Here is a 22,757-nt window from a genome sequence, read left to right as displayed (position 1 = left end):
GCACACCGCCCAAGCCCCAGAGCCCGCCTTTGCACCTGGGGGACGAGGGATGGCGTCACCAGCTCGGCCTCCACGGAGGAGGCCCAGTCGCAATTCTCAGGAGCCCGCTGGGCCCTCTGGCTCAGAGCAGGTGGCACGAGCATCCTGAACCAGGAAATCAGGCTCCTGCCCCGCAGCTCCAGGCCACTGACCCCAAACAGAGAGGTGCCCCGCAGGCCTGTCCCCGGCCCACGACAGCCCGAGGGCAAGTTCACACGTCCTCTTCGAGTAACAGCTTGTTCTTCTCTAAAAGAATTCTTTATTCATCTATTTCTCTGATGATACTTGGTCATGGTAGAAGATTCGTATAATAGCGAATGCAAAACCAACCCTGGGATTCCGAGTTGGAGGAAGAGCCCTGGTTCATGTCTCTTTCATGCTACTTTTTGGTTTTGTTTTGTTCTCGATGCTGGGGATTGAACCAGGAATGCCTTGCCACTGAGCTACGTACGTCCCCAGTTCTATCTTTCACTTTGAGACAAGGCCTCTCTCAATTGCTTAGGGCGTAAGTTGCCGAGGATGACCTTGAACCTGAGACCCTCCTGCCCACCTCCCAAGTCACTGGGATGACAGGCGTGCACCACCATGCCCTGCCCACAATACAACCAACACACATGCACGCGTGGGTGCACTCAGTCCTGTGACTAAGCAGGATACTAGGGACCATTCACAACCTCTTCACCTGAGATACAACTTATCCATACAAAGAACAAACGACTTTCAATCATTCCATTGCTAGGCACAGCTGTACTGCTCACAAGAGAAAAAGTAGGAACCAACTTGAACGTCCATCAAAGGACATTAGTGGCAGAATGCAATCAGCCTACCTCGGCCTCCTGGGCCGTGGGACCACCGCGTCCAGCTGTTCCTTGTTTTCCTTTTCTTTGGACATATAAATGCTTCTTTACCAACCTCATTAATTGGGGGAGCTGGGCCTGGACTGCCCATAACCCTGGAGCCTTGAACGCTGCCTGCTCTTCAAGGCCATTCAAGATCTGTTTACTTGCAGAACAACTTTCATAGACCCAGTTACCAAAAGTGATCCAGCTAACACCCCTGCACCTGTACCTCTGGCCTGAGCCAAGGTTTTGGGGTTCAGCCCTCCCTCCCCTCCCCGACACCTGCCAAATCGTCCTGGGAAACGCCCCCATTTCTGCATTTCTTACCAGCAAAGGAAGATGTCCGTGAAGGTCTCTGCCGTGGTGAAAAGTGCAAATATGATCCAGTACATCATCCATTTGACCTGCGGAGAGAAAGCACAGAGCTAGGAGAGAGGGTTTCGGCAGGTCTGCTGGCCGCCCGGATGTTCTGCACCCTCCCACCCCAGGCTCCCCGCTCCTGCCCCGCCCTACGCCGCATACTGGACTGGAAGCATACAGGCTGCGCCTCAGCCGACCAGGCTCAAGGTCAGACCCGACCATTAGACCCTGGTGGCCTCTAGCAGCCTCAGGTGAGCAGGGAGAGACCCGGAGTGCCCAAGCGTCAGCCCAGCTGTTGTGCCAGGACATCAGGTGGGTCAACACCACAGCCTCCAGGGTGAGGTCCCAGGATGATCTTGTGCCAGCCAGAGTCTGGGGGGAATGCAGTAATCCTCAGGGGTCACTTAAGAACCCTCTCTCAAGGGCAGGTCACAGGACTGGCCACCTGCAGGACTGAACCGTTGTTTAAGTCCCTCCCTGGTGGTGTCCTTTCCCTCTCCCCTAATGAGGACCTTCATCACCTCTCTCTTGAGCTCCTGCAAATGTCCCCTAAGTGTATCCATTGCCTCCTGGCTCCCCCTCCCTGGCCAGCCCAGCAGTCACCAGGCCCTGACCTCCCGAGTGCACCATCAACTGTGCCCTGTTAAAGTCGACCAGGCTTCAGGAAAAAGTCCACACTATTGGTCCCCTCCTTTCCCTTCAGTCTTGCCGAATGGCTTGGGCTGAGTAGACCTCCTGACAGCAGTGATGAGTCCTAACTCATAAGCAAATACTTCAAAACAACTATTTGAAGGTAAGAGACAGCAATGAAACAGGCAGAGAGCAGAAGGAGTCCAGCCCCTGGAGGAACAGGCAGAGAGCAGAAGGAGTCCAGCCCCTGGAGGAACAGGCAGAGAGCAGAAGGAGTCCGACCCTTGGAGGAACAGGCAGAGAGCAGAAGGAGTCCGACCCCTGGAGGAACAGGCAGAGAGCAGAAGGAGTCCAGCCCCTGGAGGAACAGGCAGAGAGCAGAAGGAGTCCGACCCTTGGAGGAACAGGCAGAGAGTAGAAGGAGTCCAACCCCTGGAGGAACAGGCAGAGAGCAGAAGGAGTCCGACCCCTGGAGGAACAGGCAGAGAGCAGGAGTCCGACCCCTGGAGGAACAGGCAGAGAGTAGAAGGAGTCCAACCCCTGGAGGAACAGGCAGAGAGCAGAAGGAGTCCGACCCTTGGAGGAACAGGCAGAGAGCAGGAGTCCAACCCCTGGAGGAACAGGCAGAGAGCAGAAGGAGTCCGACCCCTGGAGGAACAGGCAGAGAGCAGGAATCCAACCCCTGGAGGAACAGATAGAGAGCAGGAGGAGTCCGACCCCTGGAGGAACAGGCAGAGAGCAGAAGGAGTCTGACACCTGGAGGAACAGGCAGAGAGTAGAAGGAGTCCAACCCCTGGAGGAACAGGCAGAGAGCAGAAGGAGTCCGACCCCTGGAGGAACAGGCAGAGAGCAGGAGTCCAACCCCTGGAGGAACAGGCAGAGAGCAGAAGGAGTCCGACCCTTGGAGGAACAGGCAGAGAGCAGGAGTCGAACCCCTGGAGGAACAGGCAGAGAGCAGGAGTCCAACCCCTGGAGGAACAGGCAGAGAACAGAAGGAATCCAACCCCTGGAGGAACAGATAGAGAGCAGGAGGAGTCCGACCCCTGGAGGAACAGGCAGAGAGCAGAAGGAGTCCAGCCCCTGGAGGAACAGGCAGAGAGCAGAAGGAGTCCAGCCCCTGGAGGAACAGGCAGAGAGCAGAAGGAGTCCAGCCCCTGGAGGAACAGGCAGAGAGCAGAAGGAGTCCAGCCCCTGGAGGAACAGGCAGAGAGCAGAAGGAGTCCAGCCCCTGGAGGAAAAGGCAGAGAGCAGAAGGAGTCCAGCCCCTGGAGGAACAGACAGAGAGCAGAAAGAGTCCAACCCCTGGAGGAACAGGCAGAGAGCAGAAGGAGTCCGACCCCTGGAGGAACAGGCAGAGAACAGAAGGAATCCAACCCCTGGAGGAACAGATAGAGAGCAGGAGGAGTCCGACCCCTGGAGGAACAGGCAGAGAGCAGAAGGAGTCCGACCCCTGGAGGAACAGGCAGAGAGCAGAAAGAGTCCAACCCCTGGAGGAACAGGCAGAGAGCAGGAGTCCAAACCCTGGAGGAACAGGCAGAGAACAGAAGGAATCCAACCCCTGGAGGAACAGATAGAGAGCAGGAGGAGTCCGACCCCTGGAGGAACAGGCAGAGAGCAGAAGGAGTCCAACCCCTGGAGGAACAGATAGAGAGCAGGAGTCCAACCCCTGGAGGAACAGGCAGAGAGCAGAAAGAGTCCGACCCCTGGAGGAACAGACAGAGAACAGAAGGAATCCAACCCCTGGAGGAACAGATAGAGAGCAGAAGGAGTCCGACCCCTGGAGGAACAGGCAGAGAGCAGAAGGAGTTCAACCCCTGGAGGAACAGATAGAGAGCAGGAGTCCAAACCCTGGAGGAACAGGCAGAGAACAGAAGGAATCCAACCCCTGGAGGAACAGATAGAGAGCAGGAGGAGTCCGACCCCTGGAGGAACAGGCAGAGAGCAGAAAGAGTCCAACCCCTGGAGGAACAGATAGAGAGCAGGAGTCCAACCCCTGGAGGAACAGGCAGAGAGCAGAAAGAGTCCGACCCCTGGAGGAACAGGCAGAGAGCAGAAGGAGTCCGACCCCTGGAGGAACAGACAGAGAACAGAAGGAATCCAACCCCTGGAGGAACAGATAGAGAGCAGGAGGAGTCCGACCCCTGGAGGAACAGGCAGAGAGCAGAAGGAGTCCGACCCCTGGAGGAACAGGCAGAGAGCAGAAGGAGTCCGACCCTTGGAGGAACAGGCAGAGAGTAGAAGGAGTCCAACCCCTGGAGGAACAGGCAGAGAGCAGAAGGAGTCCGACCCCTGGAGGAACAGGCAGAGAGCAGGAGTCCGACCCCTGGAGGAACAGGCAGAGAGTAGAAGGAGTCCAACCCCTGGAGGAACAGGCAGAGAGCAGAAGGAGTCCGACCCTTGGAGGAACAGGCAGAGAGCAGGAGTCCAACCCCTGGAGGAACAGGCAGAGAGCAGAAGGAGTCCGACCCCTGGAGGAACAGGCAGAGAGCAGGAATCCAACCCCTGGAGGAACAGATAGAGAGCAGGAGGAGTCCGACCCCTGGAGGAACAGGCAGAGAGCAGAAGGAGTCTGACACCTGGAGGAACAGGCAGAGAGTAGAAGGAGTCCAACCCCTGGAGGAACAGGCAGAGAGCAGAAGGAGTCCGACCCCTGGAGGAACAGGCAGAGAGCAGGAGTCCAACCCCTGGAGGAACAGGCAGAGAGCAGAAGGAGTCCGACCCTTGGAGGAACAGGCAGAGAGCAGGAGTCGAACCCCTGGAGGAACAGGCAGAGAGCAGGAGTCCAACCCCTGGAGGAACAGGCAGAGAGCAGAAGGAGTCCGACCCCTGGAGGAACAGACAGAGAGCGGAGAGTCCAACTCTGAACAAGCCGCACAAGGGTCGATCCAGTCAGAACACCCAAGAACAATCCCAGACTGAGGCAGAGGATGTGAGCAGAAATCCAGTCTCATCCATTGGAGGAACTGGAGAGTGGAGGTGGAGACCAGAATTGCTAGAAGTTGAGAAGAGAAAACCCCAGAGACGGGGAAGCCTAAAGGGGCAGGCCCCCAAGTCTACATGTGATGTCCCTTTGAATCCTTGGCTGGCTCCTGAAGGGCACAGAGCCAACAGGACTCCAAGATGTTTATCTTTGCATTAAACAAACAAAACAACTGGAAAGCAGGAGTCGAGCAGGAATTCTGTTGCTAGTCCCTGCAGGGAATCAGTGCTCGGAGTTCAAGTCCTGCCACATGAGAGGGCCTAGGAAGTATTGGGGAGTCCACGGAGACACGAGGGCCACACCTAGGAATGAAATTTACACCTCGGCACCAGGATATCAGCCCTCGGACAAAGCAAAACTGAAACGTCCCTCCACAGAGTGGCGTGACCAGGCAGAGCTGAACAGCCTGCTGGACACAACTCACTCTTCACAGGAGGGCAGGACAGCTGTGTTCCTACTGTGTGTCCTACACAGAGTCAGTACAGTAAAGGGCCACACGGGCAAAGCGATAGGAAAACATGGTCCACGGGGATGAGAAGTGTCCACAGACGGAGCCCGAGATGACTGGTGTCAGAGACACAGCTTTTACAAAGATGGGAAGAAAGTAAAGGAAAGGACCCGTCCACAGGGCCCCCATCTGTCAAGGAGCTGGGTCAACAGTCGGGCCGGGGCTGTGACACGGAGGCCCAGCCAGCGCACGGCAGGCTGAGGCCCTGGGCTCCATCCCAGCAGCAAGGGACGAAGGTGAAGCGCACGGAACACCCAGCACAGCCACTGAGCAGCACCCGGGAGGAAGGCGCTCGGCAAAGCAGGGAGGGGACCGCCCACCTGGACAGAGGCAGGCAGCCCTGCACCAAGCCCCTCTCCTGACGGGGAGGCCACGCAGGAGCCAGGGACCAGGCAGAGGCCTGCTCTCCTGCCCCCTCGGGCCGTCACTGGGGAGTCCTCGCCAGCGCCACACGAGGAGACAGAGGGAAGGTGTCGCTGCGGGAGGGAGAGCCATCCTTCCAGACGGGGACACGAGGCTCTGCAGGACCAGGAGAACTGACAGGGCCCCTCCAGACAGGAGGGCAGGGTCGCGGGAGACCGCGGGCACACCTGGCCTTGCCTCCCCTGCAGCAAGGGGACCGGTGACAAGGCCACTTCCAGAGCCCTCCCGAGTCACTCGGGAGCACAGCTGACCTATCAAAGGGAAGTCCAGTGAGGACACCTAGAAACTCCAAAGAGAAACCAAAGCAACTGTCCCTTCCTGGACGGTGGTCAGTGCGGCCTTCTCCAGCTCATCCGCCCTGCGGTCGGCTGGCTGTCCCCACCTGCTGGGCACATGGCACCTCTGAGCACCGGGTTTCCACTCCCTAATGCTTCAGGGGGTGTCAGGGACCGCTGATTACCTCGGCCTGACTGGACGTCTCAGCAGGAGCAAAGGGTCACCCCAAGACGCCCCGAAGGCCAAACCGCCCAGCATCCCTCTGCCTGGCTGGCCACCTCTCGGGCTCTCCGCCCCTCGCTGGGGGCTCTCTAGACCAGCCGCCCCCACAGGGAGACGCTCCAGTTCCGTCCCTTCTGCCTCCAGCTCGTCATGACCCCGCCTTCTCCCCGTCCCTTGGGGTCACTTCAGTCCTGTCTACACCACACTGCCACTCGCGCTCCTCTCCGGACCTCGGCCTCCTTCCCACCTGTCCTCCTCACACCAGGCACGGTGATCTGATTCCAAAGGGGCCGTTCTCTGGCCAGCTTCGCCTTCAATGGTTCCTGGTCGTGAAAAACCCAAATTCCTGGGGTCCACCCTGAAAAGCACGGCAGGGACCCCAGCTGTCGTCCTCAAAGCTCCCTCCTCGCCCTCGCCCTCTGACCCACTTGCCATCCCCTGAAGGTGCCTTCTTCTGCCTCTGGACCACAGCCCTGGGCCCTCAGCCTCCAGTCCTGGCCTCCTGAAGTGCCTGAAATCCAGGTGTCCTCCTCCGCCTCCCTGGTGCCCCTGGTGACCCATCCAATGCCCAGGGCACCACGGTGGAGGTGCCTGCTCGCTGCTCTGCTCTCCCGTCCTCTGCAGGCTCCTCAGGGCGGGTCATGTTCTTGTGGCACGGGATCATGTATCGTCCAGCTCCCGGCACGCAGCAGGTGCTGGGTGAACGGGATCTTCGTGTTGGCGTTGTGGATGGGAAGAAGGATGGCACCCAACACGGAGAAGGGACGGGCATACTTGGGAGACGCTTCCTAGATGGACTTTTGAGAAGAAAAGACAGCCTGGGAGGCAACCCTTGCTTCCCACGAGAGCCCCCTGTGCACGGCTGTACAGGCTGGGAAGACAGGGACCTGCCGAAGCCTGGGCACCAGTGACTGATGGCCACAGTACCGCTGAAAAGGACAGTAAAGAAAGCCAACGTAGGGAGGCTCCAGGTGGCTGAGGGTCCAGAGAACATACAGGGAGGCCCAGCAGGCCCACCGAAGAAAGACCAGAGCAGGAAGGCTGAGCCCATAGACAGAGAGGAGGAAGCCACGGCGGGGGGCTGTGTCAGCCTGGAGAAGCTTCCATGATGCACTCCTTCACTTTAAGATGCTTCCACCAAGCAGGACCCGAGGGGGACACACAGAGGCCAGAGAGGTCAGGCAACGGCGGTGCCTCAGAGATGGAGACCATGCTCCTCTAAGACCACAGAGCCCAATGAGGTCCAGGTAATGATGGTGCCTCAGAGATGGAGACCATGCTCCTCTAAGACCACAGAGCCCAATGAGGTCCAGGTAATGATGGTGCCTCAGAGATGGAGACCACGCTCCTCTAAGACCACAGGAGCCCAGTCAGGTCAGGGTAATGATGGTGCCTCAGAGATGGAGACCACGCTCCTCTAAGACCACAGGAGCCCAGTCAGGTCAGGGTAATGATGGTGCCTCAGAGATGGAGACCACGCTCCTCTAAGACCACAGGAGCCCAGTCAGGTCAGGGTAATGATGGTGCCTCAGAGATGGAGACCACGCTCCTCTAAGACCACAGGAGCCCAGTCAGGTCAGGGTAATGATGGTGCCTCAGTGATGGAGACCATGCTCCTCTAAGACCACAGGAGCCCAGTGAGATCGAGGTAATGATGGTGCCTCAGAGATGGAGACCACGCTCCTCTAAGACCACAGAGCCCAATGAGGTCCAGGTAATGATGGTGCCTCAGAGATGGAGACCACGCTCCTCTAAGACCACAGGAGCCCAGTCAGGTCAGGGTAATGATGGTGCCTCAGAGATGGAGACCACGCTCCTCTAAGACCACAGAGCCCAATGAGGTCGAGGTAATGATGGTGCCTCAGAGATGGAGACCATGCTCCTCTAAGACCACAGGAGCCCAGTGAGATCGAGGTAATGATGGTGCCTCAGAGATGGAGACCATGCTCCTCTAAGACCACAGGAGCCCAGTGAGATCGAGGTAATGATGGTGCCTCAGAGATGGAGACCATGCTCCTCTAAGACCACAGGAGCCCAGTGAGATCGAGGTAATGATGGTGCCTCAGAGATGGAGACCATGCTCCTCTAAGACTACAGAGCCCAATGAGGTCCAGGTAATGATGGTGCCTCAGAGATGGAGACCACGCTCCTCTCGATAACCGGGAAAGAACTTTCCCCTGGAGCTTCTGAGGACTCATGAGGCAGCTACTTCCCTCCAGGGTTTGAAACAGGACTCTCCCAGGCCTGCAGGACTCTACTCAAACCTCCCTGCCTGACAGGGGAGGACTCTGATGGGCTATCAGCCAGAAGCCAGAGAGGGAGCTGGGCTGAAGGGAGAGGCAACACCGGGCGGCTCTGGAGTGGCCGGGGCTGGGGCAGCACCAGGAGTTGGGAGAGACGGCGAACATCCTCAAGGTGCAGCAGGGAGCAGGCGGCTGGCGGGGACCCCCACTCCGTGGACCCTGCTGTGGAGGCGGCCGCCTTGGCGCCCTCTGCAGCCCCTGCTCACCCCCACTGTCCTCCCACTGGACAGACTGGGGTTCCCCAAACCTGTCACGCTCCTCTTGCATCTGGGCCTGCTTTGGACTCACAGAGCTTCTCTGTGCCAAGAAAGAAAAACGTCTGAGCCTGGTTTACAGATGAGCCTGCACCACCAACTGGCGGGAGGTCACACAAACGCTGTTCTCTGGTGGGGTCCTGGGAGGCTTGGCAGTGGGACCTCCCTGCAGGCACCACTGGACCGTGCGCTCACCCAGGAAGGCGGTGCGTGTGCACCGTGCCTGGGGCATGAGCCACACGGGCCGGCTCCGTACTCCTGGTGCTCGGCGTCTGCGGTCTCACCGACTGAGGACGGGAGTCACCCTCCCAGGTCAGCCGGTGCGCAGCAGTAGCAAGACTTGTCCCGGTGTGCACCCTCCACGCAGGAGAGCCAGTCCAGGGCCACCCTCTAGTCTGCCTCTCATGGGCGGTCACGGTGGAGCCCGTGTGCCCAGCCACGGCCGCCGGGCCAAGCACCACCGTCAGGCAGGCAGAGCCTGCTGGCCCCTGCCACCCAGCCCTGGCCTGCTTCCCCCGCCGGCCTTTCCCTTCCCACGGAGCCTTGGGCTGTTGCCCCGTCCCCTCCCGCCTGGCTCTGCTCCCCCAGCGCCCCCGCCCCCAGCGTGCTGTGCTCCTGCTCCTGGGCACCGAGGGCTGAGACCCGTCTGTCTGTGTCTCCCACCCCGAGGACGACAGGCCCCTGTGCTTTAAAGCCCAGGTGAGCGGTGGCGGGGTGAGGAGGCTCGGGGGAGGCGAGGTGGGGTGATGGAGGGGGTCTGGGACGAGCCAGGGGCCTGGAGAGGGAGGGCGTCCATGCTCAGCCACCCCAGGCCCCCGCAGGGGGCTCTGGGAACCTCCCTCAGGCTTCACCGCAGGCACCTGCTGGACCGGCACCAAGAGGCCCAGAGGAAGTGACAGGGGCAGCTCGAGGGCTCAGGGACGGGATCCCTCTCCCCAGTGCTGCCTGGCCACAGCCCCAGACAAGCTGCCAGCCCCGGGAGAGGGCCGTGCCCAGGGCCCTTCCCAGCACAGGGGCCGCACAGAACGTGGTCCTGATGGACACAGGAATACCTGCCCCCTCCCTCAATTCTGGAAGCCACACAGCCAGCCGGGGCTCCGGAGGGCTCCTCTCCTGGGGTGTACCTCACACACTGCTTCTCACCAAGGGCCTCCCTCGGAGCACAGGAGACTCTGGGGAGCCCTGAGGCTGCTGGCCCCCCCCATGCTGCCCAGCCTGGGGGCTCGGGAGGAGAGCCAGGAGCCGGCCCCTCCTGGGGTGGGTGTGCTATCCTGGGGATACGTTTCTTCCCTGACCCCGCGGCTGACACACAGCCTGCCTCCCAGCCAGGACCTGAGGCTCAGGAAGAAGCCAGTGAAGGCCAGCTCCTTGCGGCTCACTGTGGTCCATGGAGCCATGCCACGGGCATCGCCTCCGAGCGCCTTCAAAGCGCAGAGTGTGCCACCCAGTCTGGGCCTGCTGGACCAGGGCCGGCGTCTGCACTGCTCACTCGGGCCTGCTGTGGCCCAACCCACCCGTCACATCCTCGCCCTCACACACAAACCGCTTTTTAAGGGTTTTGTTACCCGAGAGATGGCTGCTTCCACCAGGGACACGAAATGATTTCGTGAGACAGAAGCAGAGGCCTCACCGTCACCTTGAGGCGCTCAGCAGGAGACAGGTGCAGGGGACCTGCCGGCTTCGAGGTGACCATCCTGACCATCGGGGAACTGGGTGGGAGGAGCCGGGGTCCTCTGGGGGCCCCTGCACTGTCCCTGATGGAGGTGAACGTGGGCCATTGCAGAACCTGGTGGAGCCTCCCGTACTCGGAAGTGCAGGTTTGGGCAGCAACACTGCAGAGGGAGCCTCTACCCAAGAGAACGGAGGTCACCCGGGCATGAGCAGGAGCCAGAGCAGGGAAGGGCCAGGGAAACCCAGGAGGAGTGGGTGTCGGGGGTCCCCCGGAGCAGCTGGATTCTGCAGGGGTCTGATCCTGCTAGCTGATCCGTTAGCTGGGGCCCCTCTGAGCTACGGTTACCCCTTACCGCTTCCTTCACTAATTAGCGAGTTAAGGAAAAGCTTCAGCATGTGTTTATTTTTAAATTTTTTTCTTTTTTGGTACCAGGGATTGACCTCAAGGGCACTCAGCACTCAGCCACCCCCCTGCCCTATTTTTATTTTATTTAGAGACAGGGACCGTGGCTGTGGCTGGCTTTGAACTCCTGATCCTCCTGCTCAGCCTCCTGAGCTCCTAGGATGACCAGCATGGCCACTGTGCCCAGCCTGGTTATTTATTTATTTATTTTTATCTGTCAGAGTCATGATTTGCCCTTTAAAAATTAGATTTGCTCCCTAGACTTAAACGTGATGATCTCCTGGCCAGTGTCGGGGGCGACCGCAGCTGGTCTGCACCCTCTCCCTCCCTGCGCTCTGCGTAACGTGGGGATTGTACCTCTTTCCACGTGGCCTCTCCTTCCCACAGAGGGTGCCGGCTCCTCAGCAGCCGAGCAGTCAGGAGCACATGGCTCCCCAAGGACGCACAGGCCCCCAGCCCCGGGTGGCGCACGGGCTGAGGGGGTGCCAGGGCTCCCTGAGGGAAGGGCCTCCTGGGTCCCTGGAAGAGGAGAAGCCTCCTGCTGTCTAGGGAGAGGCTGGCTCCAAGGAGGAGCAGCCTCAGGAGCCACAGGAGGCTGACCGGTCTCCTGCAGAGCCTGCCACGGGGCCGCACCCCCGACGCAGCCCGGCCAGAGGCTGCTGCCCCGCGGAACCAGATGACGCGCGGGCACCACTTCACGCCACCAGTTCCTGGCGACCTGCCATGGCAGGGAGGAGGCGGCCACGGAGCCCTGCAGGGGAATGGAGGGGCTGCCGAGCCTGGCAGCAGGAGCAGGAGGGGCTGGGGAGGCCGGGCAGCTGGGGACAGGGCCACCGGGCGCACCTGCGAGGGCGTCCAGGGAGGGTGCAGAGGACCCGGGCCCCTGCCCGCACACAGGGCCATGGGGAGGGGCAGGTGCGCGGGCACGAGTGCGGGTACCTCTGCCTGAGTGACACTGTGACGAGAGCAACGCAAGTGAGAGGACAGTGTGTGACCACGGCAGGCGGCGTGGACACGAGGAGGGGACAGTGTGTGACCCTGGCAGGCGGCGTGGACACGAGGAGCAGAGAAGGGAGCCAGACACCTGCTCTCCTTCGCCCAGCCTCGCCCAGAGCCCTCTGACCTGGGCTTCCCTGGTGGACACCACGGTGGCTGCACCAGTGTCCACCCCAAGCTAAGGGGTCCCACTCCAGGCCTGGGGTCTTGTGAGCTCGCAGCCGTGCACCGGGGTGGAGCTCTGCTGGGGGCACTTCTGCCCTTCAAGGAAGCAGAGGGTCATCCCTGCCCACACTGACCCACAAGTCCCTCCCTGGTGCGCTGCCCTTGAGGGAGGGCCAGGCGGGAAGAGGCTGCGAGGCTTGCCCAGGCCAGGCCGCCGAGGTCCTGTGCCGCAGGGTCACTGCTATCCAGTGGCTCGCCGAGACCTTCCCCGCAGCCCAGGGACACTCTGCAGAGGAGGACCTGCCCCTCGGGGCCCCTGCTTAGGGGCAGTAGTGCCAAGCCAGGTGAGGCGTGCTGGGGACCTGGAGAGAGGCCGGGAGGGGCTGGCCTCTGGGTTGAGGCTCCTGGGGAGCCCACAAGGACCTTGCGCCCACTCTGGATGCTTTCCTTACCTCCATCAAACTGCCGGGACATCTGCGTAAAAGAGAGCTGTTGTCACCCCCCCTGCCCAGGGAGGACCCTGAGGTGAGCACTGGTCTCGCGTGGCATCCTGGGTCAGCGAGCCAGGCCTTGACCCAGGCTCCGCAGGCCCAAGCCCACATCCTGTGCACGGGCCTGGGTGTGCCCCCGGGGCAGCGGCACCTTCTCTCACCACCACGCGTGCCTGCCTCAGTCGGGGGGCTTAGCAGTGCTGCGGAAGGGAGCCGGCTCGTCCGGGGCAGTGCCCAGGGAAACACCACGCTCCACCCAGGCGGGCTCCTCCCGGCCTCTCCACTGCTCGCGCTCTGCGAGGTGCCGGGCACCACCACCCGGGATGGCGAACAGCAGCTGCTCTCAAAGAGGGAGGCGGCAACAGGGCTTAAACCTCAGGGTGGGCGGGTGTCCAGTGGACGGGTAGGAGCCCCGGAGCCTGAAGACACCAGGTCTGAGGGACTCGTGTCCGGCCATCCCAGTGCTGGTCCAAGGGTCCAGTCAGTCCCAACAAGGAAACGGGGCTGAGATCAGGGGGTCACTCAGGCCTGGGTGTGGTTCCAGGCGCATGTCCTCTGGCTGAACAGCCCCTTCCTCAGGGAACCCACAAGGCCCAGACGGACCCGCTCCAGAGAAGCCTCTGCCTGTCCAGGGCCCACCCCAGGGCAGCCAGTCCACCCAGCTCCCCTGGCCACGCCTGCAGAGCGAGCAGCCTACTTACATACTCCTTAATGTCCTTGGACTTCACAGCCTTGTAGGAATAGTACGCAGGGTAGAGGGTGCCGAATATGAGCCTGGGGGGAGAGGAGAGAGGAGCCATGAGATTCTCACGCTTCCTGTCTGGCGGGAAGTCTGCCCGGAGCCGGAGCCCTTCTCCAGGGCACAGAAGGGCCACGGGGGGACAGGTCACTCTTGCCCCTGCCCTGCAGCTCTCCTACTGACCAGGGTTGTCCCTGGAACCCTGCCGATCCAGCCCACTTCCTTCAGCTTGTGGTCTGGGGTCCAGCCCGGCAGCCAAGGTCCCTGAAAGCAACGGCCGCCTTTCCCTCCTGCTGCCGGCCCCCTCTGAAGCCCCGCAAAGCCCGCCCACTCTGACCTGACCTCTGATCCTGCAGCCTTCCGACTGTGACCGAAATCGGGTCAACGTCTTTGTCTACAGCGCATCCCACCCGCCTTGACCCCTGTGCTTGAGATGCAGAAGCAAGCCAGGCTTGGGGGCCACCAGGCACACCCTGAAATCCCAGCAACTCGGAGGCTGAGGCAGGCGCGCCACAAGTTCAAGGCCGGCCTCAGCAACTGAGTGAGGCCCTGTCTCAAAATAAGAAGATAAAAGCGTGGAGGAGCGGCTCAGCGGTAGAGCACTTGGCTGGCGTGCATGAGGCCCTGCGTTCCACCCCAGCCACACGGGGAGGACGCGGGAGCAGCAAGACAGCGCCGGCGAGACCCTGCGGCCACCCGCCCGCTGATCCCGGCCCGGCTGCCGCGCCCTGTCCAGAACACTGCGAGGGCCTGTTCGGTGTTTGGTGGCAAGTGCCACAAACCAGGGCTGGCACGGGGGACGTGCTCCTTAAGCAGGCGGGCCCTGCCCAACGCTCCAGGGCGCAGCCGCACCATCCGGGACGTCGCGACCTGGAGTCAGAGGCCTCAGCCGCATGATGGAGGCCCGCTGCGGAGACGACTCAGCCAAGCTTAGGCACAGCACCGCCCACTCTGGGAGGTACCACGCTGCTCCCGTCTGGTCATCACGTGTCTGCCAGGCTGGCCTCCCCCAGGCAGGGCCGCAGGGCCCTCCTGCCAAGAGCTGGTAGCCGGCAGCCCTGCCCGGGTCCCACACAGACAACCTGCACTTCGGTCTCGGTAACGACTGGCACATCACCTCCCTGGGGAAGGAGCTTGGGACCCAGCGCCAGTTCCTCCTAATCTGCTCTGCAAGTCCCAGCCAGGGGCACTGGAGCCTCCGTCCCCCAGACCCGCGTCCTGCCAAGGTCCTCTCCACACGCAGCCCTGGGGCTCAGGACCCCGGCAGCAGCTGAGCCACCACCCCAGCGCATGACCTTCCCCGACCCCTGGACCTGTCTGCTTTCCCTGATGAAGCCCACTGACCCTTTAAGACCTGTCTCAGGAAACCAAAGGGAAAAAACCCACGGCCGGGAAGTCTGCTCACGCCTCCCTTAGACCTTTCTGGATGCTCTTAGCCTGTGGCCCTGGGCAGCGGGGCAAGGTCAGCTCCCTTGTGCGGGCTGACCGTGGGTGGGCTCGCTCTCCACCGCGCGACGGGGAAGCTCAGACGCCCTTCACTGACGGTCCAAGCCCGAGCTGGGCAGCATCCAGTCCTGCGCTCAACGTCCTCCTCTGCGCGCCGGTTATGACTGGCGACCATGCACTACACGCACGGTCTGTGGACGCACGGGAACATGCAGGTACACACGTGGTCTCTGGACTCCAGGTACGCGTGTTATGGTTCGGAAGTTTAAAAAAAATGGCATGCGTGCAAGAAATGCGTTTGCATGGAGGTCTTCCAGCTCATGAAGGCATCCAAAGCAATGAAGACTGACACTGAGTATGTTTCGTGCTTTCTGTCTTAATGATAAACTAAATAATTTATAATTACTATTCCCCAAGGGCTTTTGGAAAAGCTTAAGAATCAGTTTTTATCACTTTGATGGACGTGAGTCTCCCAGACTGCCTCTGCTGCTGCACGTTTTGCTGTTGTTCCGAGGGACAGAACCAGGGATGCCTAACCACCCAGCCACATCCCCAGCACTTTTACTTTTTATTTGGAGTCAGGGTCTTGCTAAGTTGCTTAGGGTCTTGTTAAATTGCTGAGGCTGGCCTCAAAGTTGTGATCCTCGTGCCTCAGCCTCCTGAGTCACTAGGATGGCAGGTGTGCACCACCACGCCCAGCTTTTTCTCTCTATTCTAACAGAAGAATGCTCCTTGGTTTCTGAGTTCCTTTTGGCATTCCCATAGATGTGCTACGTTTATTTTCAATATGGAAAAAACCTTTTGAAATATGAGAGACGTTTGAAGTCCCTCACGCACACCTTCCTGCTGCAGTCGTTTTCCCTGCCCCGAGAGTCTCCACTGTTGTGAGTTTGGTTGGTCATTTGTACCGTATTTTATTAAACCCCTTATGTGCCATCAATCCTATACATAGGACACTTGTAATAACTTAAACTGAACAATTTATAGGGGTCCTACACGTCGACAGCTGTCACATCCAGGGTGATGGGACATCGTGGGCTAACTACACGAGCTATGCATAGAAGACAGGCTCTCCCTGTTGGAGCCGCGCGGGAGCCACACGGGACGGACTCGCGGGACGCTCCGAGGCAGTGTGACCCTGTTGGGACTGCCGTCCTAGCCCATCCTTGAGCCCTGTGTCCACCTGGCTCTGACACTGCAGCTCAGGTCAGTTCTTTCCAAGGCTCCCCAGGGCACAGGGCGCCGTGACTGACATCCTCATGCAGGTCTCCTCGTGCACGGCTGGCACGGTCCTGCGGGCACTGGCAGCGTGGAACAGCTGGGTCACCATGTGGAGGGAACATGCTGACGCCCCCACTCTCGCCACGCTGGTCCGGTCGGGCCTGAGACGCTTTGCCAGTTTGATGGGTGCAGACTGGAGCCGGGTTTGCACCTCCTCGTCACCAAGGGAAGTCGACGGACCTTTGCGCCCGTGGGCCACTGGGGTTGCTTGCCGGCTGGCGATACCCTTCCCTTGTCATCCTCGCAGGGATCTTTAGGATTCTTAGTGAACTTCAGGGTCAATCCTCTGCAGACAATGCTCTGCAAAAGTCGTTCACCAACCGAACGCTTTTGACTTGGTTTGTGATACCTTGTGTTGTATAGGAATGTTTAAATTGCGTATTTATATTGCTCTTTTGAGAAGTATCTTACTAAGAACGTCTGCTCACCTCGTTTATTTTATTTTTTAATTTACTTGTTTATTTTTGGTTTGGGGACGGAACCCAGGGATGCTTAAGCACTGAGTACATCCACAGTCCTCTTTATTTTTCATTTTGAGACAGGCTCTTGCCAAGTTGCCCAGGCTGGCTTTGAATTTGAGATCCTCCTGCCTCAGCCTCGTGAGCTGCTGGGATTACAGGAGGGTGCCACCAGGCCTGGATTTTTTTGTTTTTTTCCATAACAGGGATTGAATCCAGGGGCGTTTAACCACTGGGCCACATGCTCAGCCCCACCCCTATACCTTCCCCCTCTTTTTTTTTTGAGACAAGATCTTGCTGAGTTGCTGAGGCTGGCCTTGAACTTTCAATCCTCCTGCCTCAGCCTCCTGAGTCACTGGGATTACAGTGCCTGGCTCCACATATATTTTCTTATAAGAGTTTTAACTTTTGCTTCTTCACTACTGGATTTTTATTCATCTGGAATTCACATGTGATGTGAGTCAGGAGTCCTTCTTGTAGGCACCCGGATGGCCCCAGGCACGCTTGCCGAGGCCTGCCCCTGGCCGCCATGTGTCCCGTCCTCTGCAGCGTCCTGTACACACAGGTGTCATTTCCAGCTCAGCCTGACCCTCAGCTCTACCGCAGAGTCTCAAGGACTCCCGTGGCATGAATAACCTGGCTTCAGAAAAAATCCGAACACTCTTAAAACTCTCTTGGCGATTTTGGCCCTTTCCTACTGTTGGATGAGCCTTGTCAAGCTCCCTGGGACCTCCTGTGGCCTCGGGGACGCTCCCTGGGGACCTCCTGTGACCTCGGGGACGCTCCCTGGGGACCTCCTGTGGCCTCGGGGATTCTCCCTGGGACCTCCTGTGGCCTCGGGGATTCTCCCTGGGACCTCCTGTGACCTCGGGGATTCTCCCTGGGACCTCCTGTGGCCTCGGGGACGCTCCCTGGGACCTCCTGTGGCCTCGGGGATTCTCCCTGGGGACCTCCTGTGGCCTCGGGGATTCTCCCTGGGACCTCCTGTGACCTCGGGGATTCTCCCTGGGACCTCCTGTGGCCTCGGGGATTCTCCCTGGGGACCTCCTGTGACCTCGGGGATTCTCCCTGGGGACCTCCTGTGACCTCGGGGATTCTCCCTGGGACCTCCTGTGGCCTCGGGGATTCTCCCTGGGGACCTCCTGTGGCCTCGGGGACGCTCCCTGGGACCTCCTGTGGCCTCGGGGACGCTCCCTGGGACCTCCTGTGGCCTCGGGGATTCTCCCTGGGGACCTCCTGTGGCCTCGGGGACGCTCCCTGGGGACCTCCTGTGGCCTCGGGGATTCTCCCTGGGGACCTCCTGTGGCCTCGGGGATTCTCCCTGGGGACCTCCTGTGGCCTCGGGGATTCTCCCTGGGGACCTCCTGTGGCCTCGGGGATTCTCCCTGGGGACCTCCTGTGGCCTCGGGGACGCTCCCTGGGACCTCCTGTGGCCTCGGGGATTCTCCCTGGGGACCTCCTGTGGCCTCGGGGATTCTCCCTGGGGACCTCCTGTGGCCTCGGGGACACTCCCTGGGACCTCCTGTGGCCTCGGGGATTCTCCCTGGGACCTCCTGTGGCCTCGGGGATTCTCCCTGGGGACCTCCTGTGGCCTCGGGGACACTCCCTGGGACCTCCTGTGGCCTCGGGGACGCTCCCTGGGACCTCCTGTGACCTCGGGGATTCTCCCTGGGGACCTCCTGTGGCCTCGGGGACACTCCCTGGGACCTCCTGTGGCCTCGGGGACGCTCCCTGGGACCTCCTGTGGCCTCGGGGATTCTCCCTGGGGACCTCCTGTGGCCTCGGGGACGCTCCCTGGGACCTCCTGTGGCCTCGGGGACGCTCCCTGGGACCTCCTGTGACCTCGGGGATTCTCCCTGGGACCTCCTGTGGCCTCGGGGATTCTCCCTGGGGACCTCCTGTGGCCTCGGGGATTCTCCCTGGGGACCTCCTGTGGCCTCGGGGACGCTCCCTGGGACCTCCTGTGGCCTCGGGGATTCTCCCTGGGGACCTCCTGTGGCCTCGGGGATTCTCCCTGGGGACCTCCTGTGGCCTCGGGGATTCTCCCTGGGGACCTCCTGTGGCCTCGGGGATTCTCCCTGGGACCTCCTGTGGCCTCGGGGATTCTCCCTGGGGACCTCCTGTGACCTCGGGGATTCTCCCTGGGACCTCCTGTGGCCTCGGGGATTCTCCCTGGGGACCTCCTGTGGCCTCGGGGATTCTCCCTGGGGACCTCCTGTGGCCTCGGGGACGCTCCCTGGGGACCTCCTGTGGCCTCGGGGATTCTCCCTGGGGACCTCCTGTGGCCTCGGGGACGCTCCCTGGGACCTCCTGTGGCCTCGGGGACGCTCCCTGGGACCTCCTGTGGCCTCGGGGATTCTCCCTGGGGACCTCCTGTGGCCTCGGGGATTCTCCCTGGGGACCTCCTGTGGCCTCGGGGATTCTCCCTGGGACCTCCTGTGGCCTCGGGGATTCTCCCTGGGGACCTCCTGTGCCCTTGGGGACGCTCCCTGGGGACCTCCTGTGACCTCGGGGATTCTCCCTGGGGACCTCCTGTGGCCTCGGGGACTCTCCCTGGGGACCTCCTGTGGCCTCGGGGATTCTCCCTGGGGACCTCCTGTGCCCTCGGGGACACTCCCTGGGGACCTCCTGTGGCCTCGGGGATTCTCCCTGGGGACCTCCTGTGGCCTCGGGGATTCTCCCTGGGGACCTCCTGTGGCCTCGGGGATTCTCCCTGGGGACCTCCTGTGGCCTCGGGGATTCTCCCTGGGGACCTCCTGTGGCCTCGGGGATTCTCCCTGGGGACCTCCTGTGGCCTCGGGGATTCTCCCTGGGGACCTCCTGTGGCCTCGGGGATTCTCCCTGGGACCTCCTGTGGCCTCGGGGATTCTCCCTGGGGACCTCCTGTGCCCTTGGGGACGCTCCCTGGGGACCTCCTGTGACCTCGGGGATTCTCCCTGGGGACCTCATGTGACCTCGGGGACACTCCCTGGGGACCTCCTGTGGCCTCGGGGACACTCCCTGGGACCTCCTGTGGCCTCGGGGATTCTCCCTGGGGACCTCCTGTGGCCTCGGGGACGCTCCCTGGGGACCTCCTGTGGCCTCGGGGATTCTCCCTGGGGACCTCCTGTGGCCTCGGGGATTCTCCCTGGGGACCTCCTGTGGCCTCGGGGATTCTCCCTGGGGACCTCCTGTGGCCTCGGGGATTCTCCCTGGGGACCTCCTGTGGCCTCGGGGACTCTCCCTGGGGACCTCCTGTGGCCTCGGGGATTCTCCCTGGGGACCTCCTGTGCCCTCGGGGACACTCCCTGGGGACCTCCTGTGGCCTCGGGGATTCTCCCTGGGGACCTCCTGTGGCCTCGGGGATTCTCCCTGGGGACCTCCTGTGGCCTCGGGGATTCTCCCTGGGGACCTCCTGTGGCCTCGGGGATTCTCCCTGGGACCTCCTGTGGCCTCGGGTGCTCCTGAAGCCTCATGTTGACTGGGAGAGGCGCCGGCACGGTCATGAGCACAGTCTGGTCTCCCCGTTTCTTCCAGGCCTCCTCGCCATGGAGACCCTGCCCACTGTGCCTCACTGGCTCCCTGGCCCCTCAGGTGTCCTGCTGGCTGCTCGTGGTGTCCAGGAGCCGTGCCCAGGGCGCAGGCATCAGGGGCCGACGAGCCACATGTGGTGTGATTGCACGCGGTGGGTTTCTGCTTCAGAACTGGCTGTCCCTGGCGGGAGGCGTGGAGAGGGCTGGCACGCGGGTGCCGCGCTGAGACGCTCCGCAGGGAGCCCGTGGTCAGCACTCCACAGACACTCATCCACCTGGGAGGACTTCCCGACTCTCTCAACATGCCTGCCCCATGGACACAGCGTCTGCAGGAGCCGCCGCCCACAGTGAGCTCCGCGTCTCCAAATGGCCAAGGCCTGGGCCTGGGCCTCTGGGCTCTGGGCAAGCAGCGCGCTTGGGTGCCAGCGGCCCCAGGTGTGACGGGAAACCCACCTGCATCGCAAGGTCCCCTGATGCCCACGCCCTGGAAGGACACGCCGTTGCCGGGGCGGGGAACCCGCTGGGAAGCGCTGCAGGGCGGAGCCGCTGGGTCTGGCACGCCACCCAGGTTCCCCAGGTTCCCCAGGCACAGCGGAGCGCCGGCGCCCTGGTGGCCACAGGTCGGCCTTGGGCTTCTGCTACCTTCTAACAGGCTAGCGGGGAGGAGAGGAAAGCAGGACAGGACCCCTGTGCATCTGCCCCGAGACCACATCAGGATGACTGAGGAGCTACCGTCCACACACTGAGGCCCCCAGGGCACAAGGAACCGCATGGACACATCCGCAGGCCAGCACCTCGACCTTCCTCGAGACGTGGGAAGGTCAAGTGAAATCACGAGTTTCACGATCAGTCAGAGGAGGGCCTGGCTTGAACCCGTTCTGCCTGAGTCCACTGGCCATCTCTGCCCCACCAGGACGCACTGCCTGCCGGCCACTGCCCACGGGGGGTCCCTGCGTGAACACGGTCCAGCCGAGGCAGGGACCCTCTCCCTGGCCCTGCACACGCACTTAGTGACGCCAGGTGACCGATCATCTCAGGGTCCAAGCACACAAAGAAGCCCCTCTCGGAGGAGCTGATCTCGGTGGGACAAACGAGCCACACCCTCCTCCCCTTGGTCCGGGCGTCCGTGGGCCTCTGACCTTCAGTCAGTCTTGTCCCCAAGGGCCTGCTCCCTGCAGAGCAGGGACGAGGGACATCTACTCAGCTCTGGCCGGGAGGCGCCTTCGTGAGCGTCACACTGCTCACCTGCTCACTTGACCTGCGAGGACCCCGAGAGGACGGGGATTACTTTCGCCAGCCAGGCCTGTCCACCCCCGAGAGAGATGTGGACCTGGCCTCCAAGGCCTCCGTCATCCCAGCCCACGCGGCCTCCCTGAGCTCAGAGCAGGGTTTTCATTGCCCACTTAGACTGTGTGCAGTACCTACTGTGAAGAGCCGATTTCAGCTGGACTGTGGAAAGGCTCCTGAACCCAATTAGGAAACCAGCAGTGTGGCGTGAGGGGGAACCCGCTTCCTGAACGTCTCCAACCCCGTGCCGAGCGCCACCATCCAGCCCACTCAGATCCTGCCCAGACGTCTGGCTCCTTGTGTTTTTGTTTTAGTTTGAATCACAGAGATTTCTGTTCTTCAGGGACTCAGCGTGATGGCGTGGGACAGAAAGAGGCTGGGGTGGACGTCAGACTGGAGAGCGAACCCGCTCGTCTGACGCGCTGCCGGCACGTGGGCACGTTCCCACTGCCTGGCGCCCGTCTCGCGGGGAGACCATGAGCGCCGGTGTCCAGCAGCCGCTGCGGATATTAAGCAAGGGGAATGGCAGCTACTTGTTCCTGTTCCTATTTCCCTACAGAAGTGCCAATCTAGCTTTTTCTTTTTTGGGGGGGACCAAGGATTGAACCCAGGGATGCATAACCACTGAGCCAAATCTCAGCCCTTTTAATGTTTTATTTTGAGACAGGGTCTCACTACGTCTCTTAGGGCCTTACTAAGTTCCTGAGGTTGGCTTTGAACTTGCGATCCTCCTGCCTCAGCCTCCTGAGCGCTGGGATCGTAGGCGTGAGTCATTGCAACTGGCTTCAAATGTCAATTCTTTTAACCATAAAACATTGTCCACTCAGTGATTATTTGTTGAGCCCTACTGTGTGCTTGGGTCCTGGAGAGAAGGCAGCCACACACACAGAAAATACAACACTGACCAACAACAGGCAGCATGGTCCTGCTGAAGAGGACAGACTGGTGCTCAGGGACCGTCTGGGGCCACCTGGCTCAGAGTCCCTGCTGCCCCCTCCCAGAGCTGAGAGCCCCCCGCCCCAGAAGGCATGTGTGGGGAGAGGGAAGGATGGACAGGTCTTCCTGTCTGTGCCAGTGTGTGGACGGGCCTTGGGGGTCTTCTGGGGCCTTCTCTGCTCAGCTGGTGTCCCCGTGGCTCCCACATGCAGGGACTGGCGGTGTCGACCCCTGGGGACAGCCAGCTGCAGGTCCGCACCGTGTGCACGGACTGTTGGAGGGAACCAAAGGACCCGGGGAAGGCAGGGGAGTGGGCTCTGGGGCCTCATCCGAGAGGCAAGGACAGGTGGAAAGGGGAGCCGCCAGAGGTGGGTCTGGAGAGCTGGCCAGGGGCATGGGCCGTGGGGAGGGCCGGGCCTGGGCACGCTCACACCGAGGCAGCGCTGACCACCACGCTCACCCGTCGGGGCTCACAGCACACATGGCAGAGGCACGAATGCCGCCGTGTACAAACCGTGCCCTATTATTAAAGTGGGGA

The 22,757-nt window shown here is 61.3% G+C and overlaps 1 protein-coding gene across 5 annotated transcripts in view; it reads right to left on the bottom strand.

Moving 5' to 3' along the window:
• Reep1 (receptor accessory protein 1) overlaps positions 1 to 22,757 on the bottom strand; it is a 95,988-nt gene that overhangs the window by 33,537 nt on the left and 39,694 nt on the right. For 4 of the 5 annotated variants that reach the window (XM_047522817.1, XM_047522820.1, XM_047522819.1 and 1 more), the window contains exons 2-3: positions 13,262 to 13,334; positions 1,206 to 1,282 (exon numbers count right to left, since the gene is read on the bottom strand). In XM_047522817.1, coding sequence (XP_047378773.1) covers positions 1,206 to 1,282; positions 13,262 to 13,334 — 150 coding nt within the window. The remainder of the gene's footprint in view (positions 1 to 1,205; positions 1,283 to 13,261; positions 13,335 to 22,757) is intronic. The other variant, XM_047522821.1, reaches the window with a different exon arrangement.

This window comes from Sciurus carolinensis, chromosome 13 (assembly GCF_902686445.1).
Source record: "Sciurus carolinensis chromosome 13, mSciCar1.2, whole genome shotgun sequence".
Taxonomy (NCBI): domain Eukaryota; kingdom Metazoa; phylum Chordata; class Mammalia; order Rodentia; family Sciuridae; genus Sciurus; species Sciurus carolinensis.
Note: the sequence above shows the minus strand (reverse complement) of the source record. Positions and strands in the feature narration are given on the sequence as shown.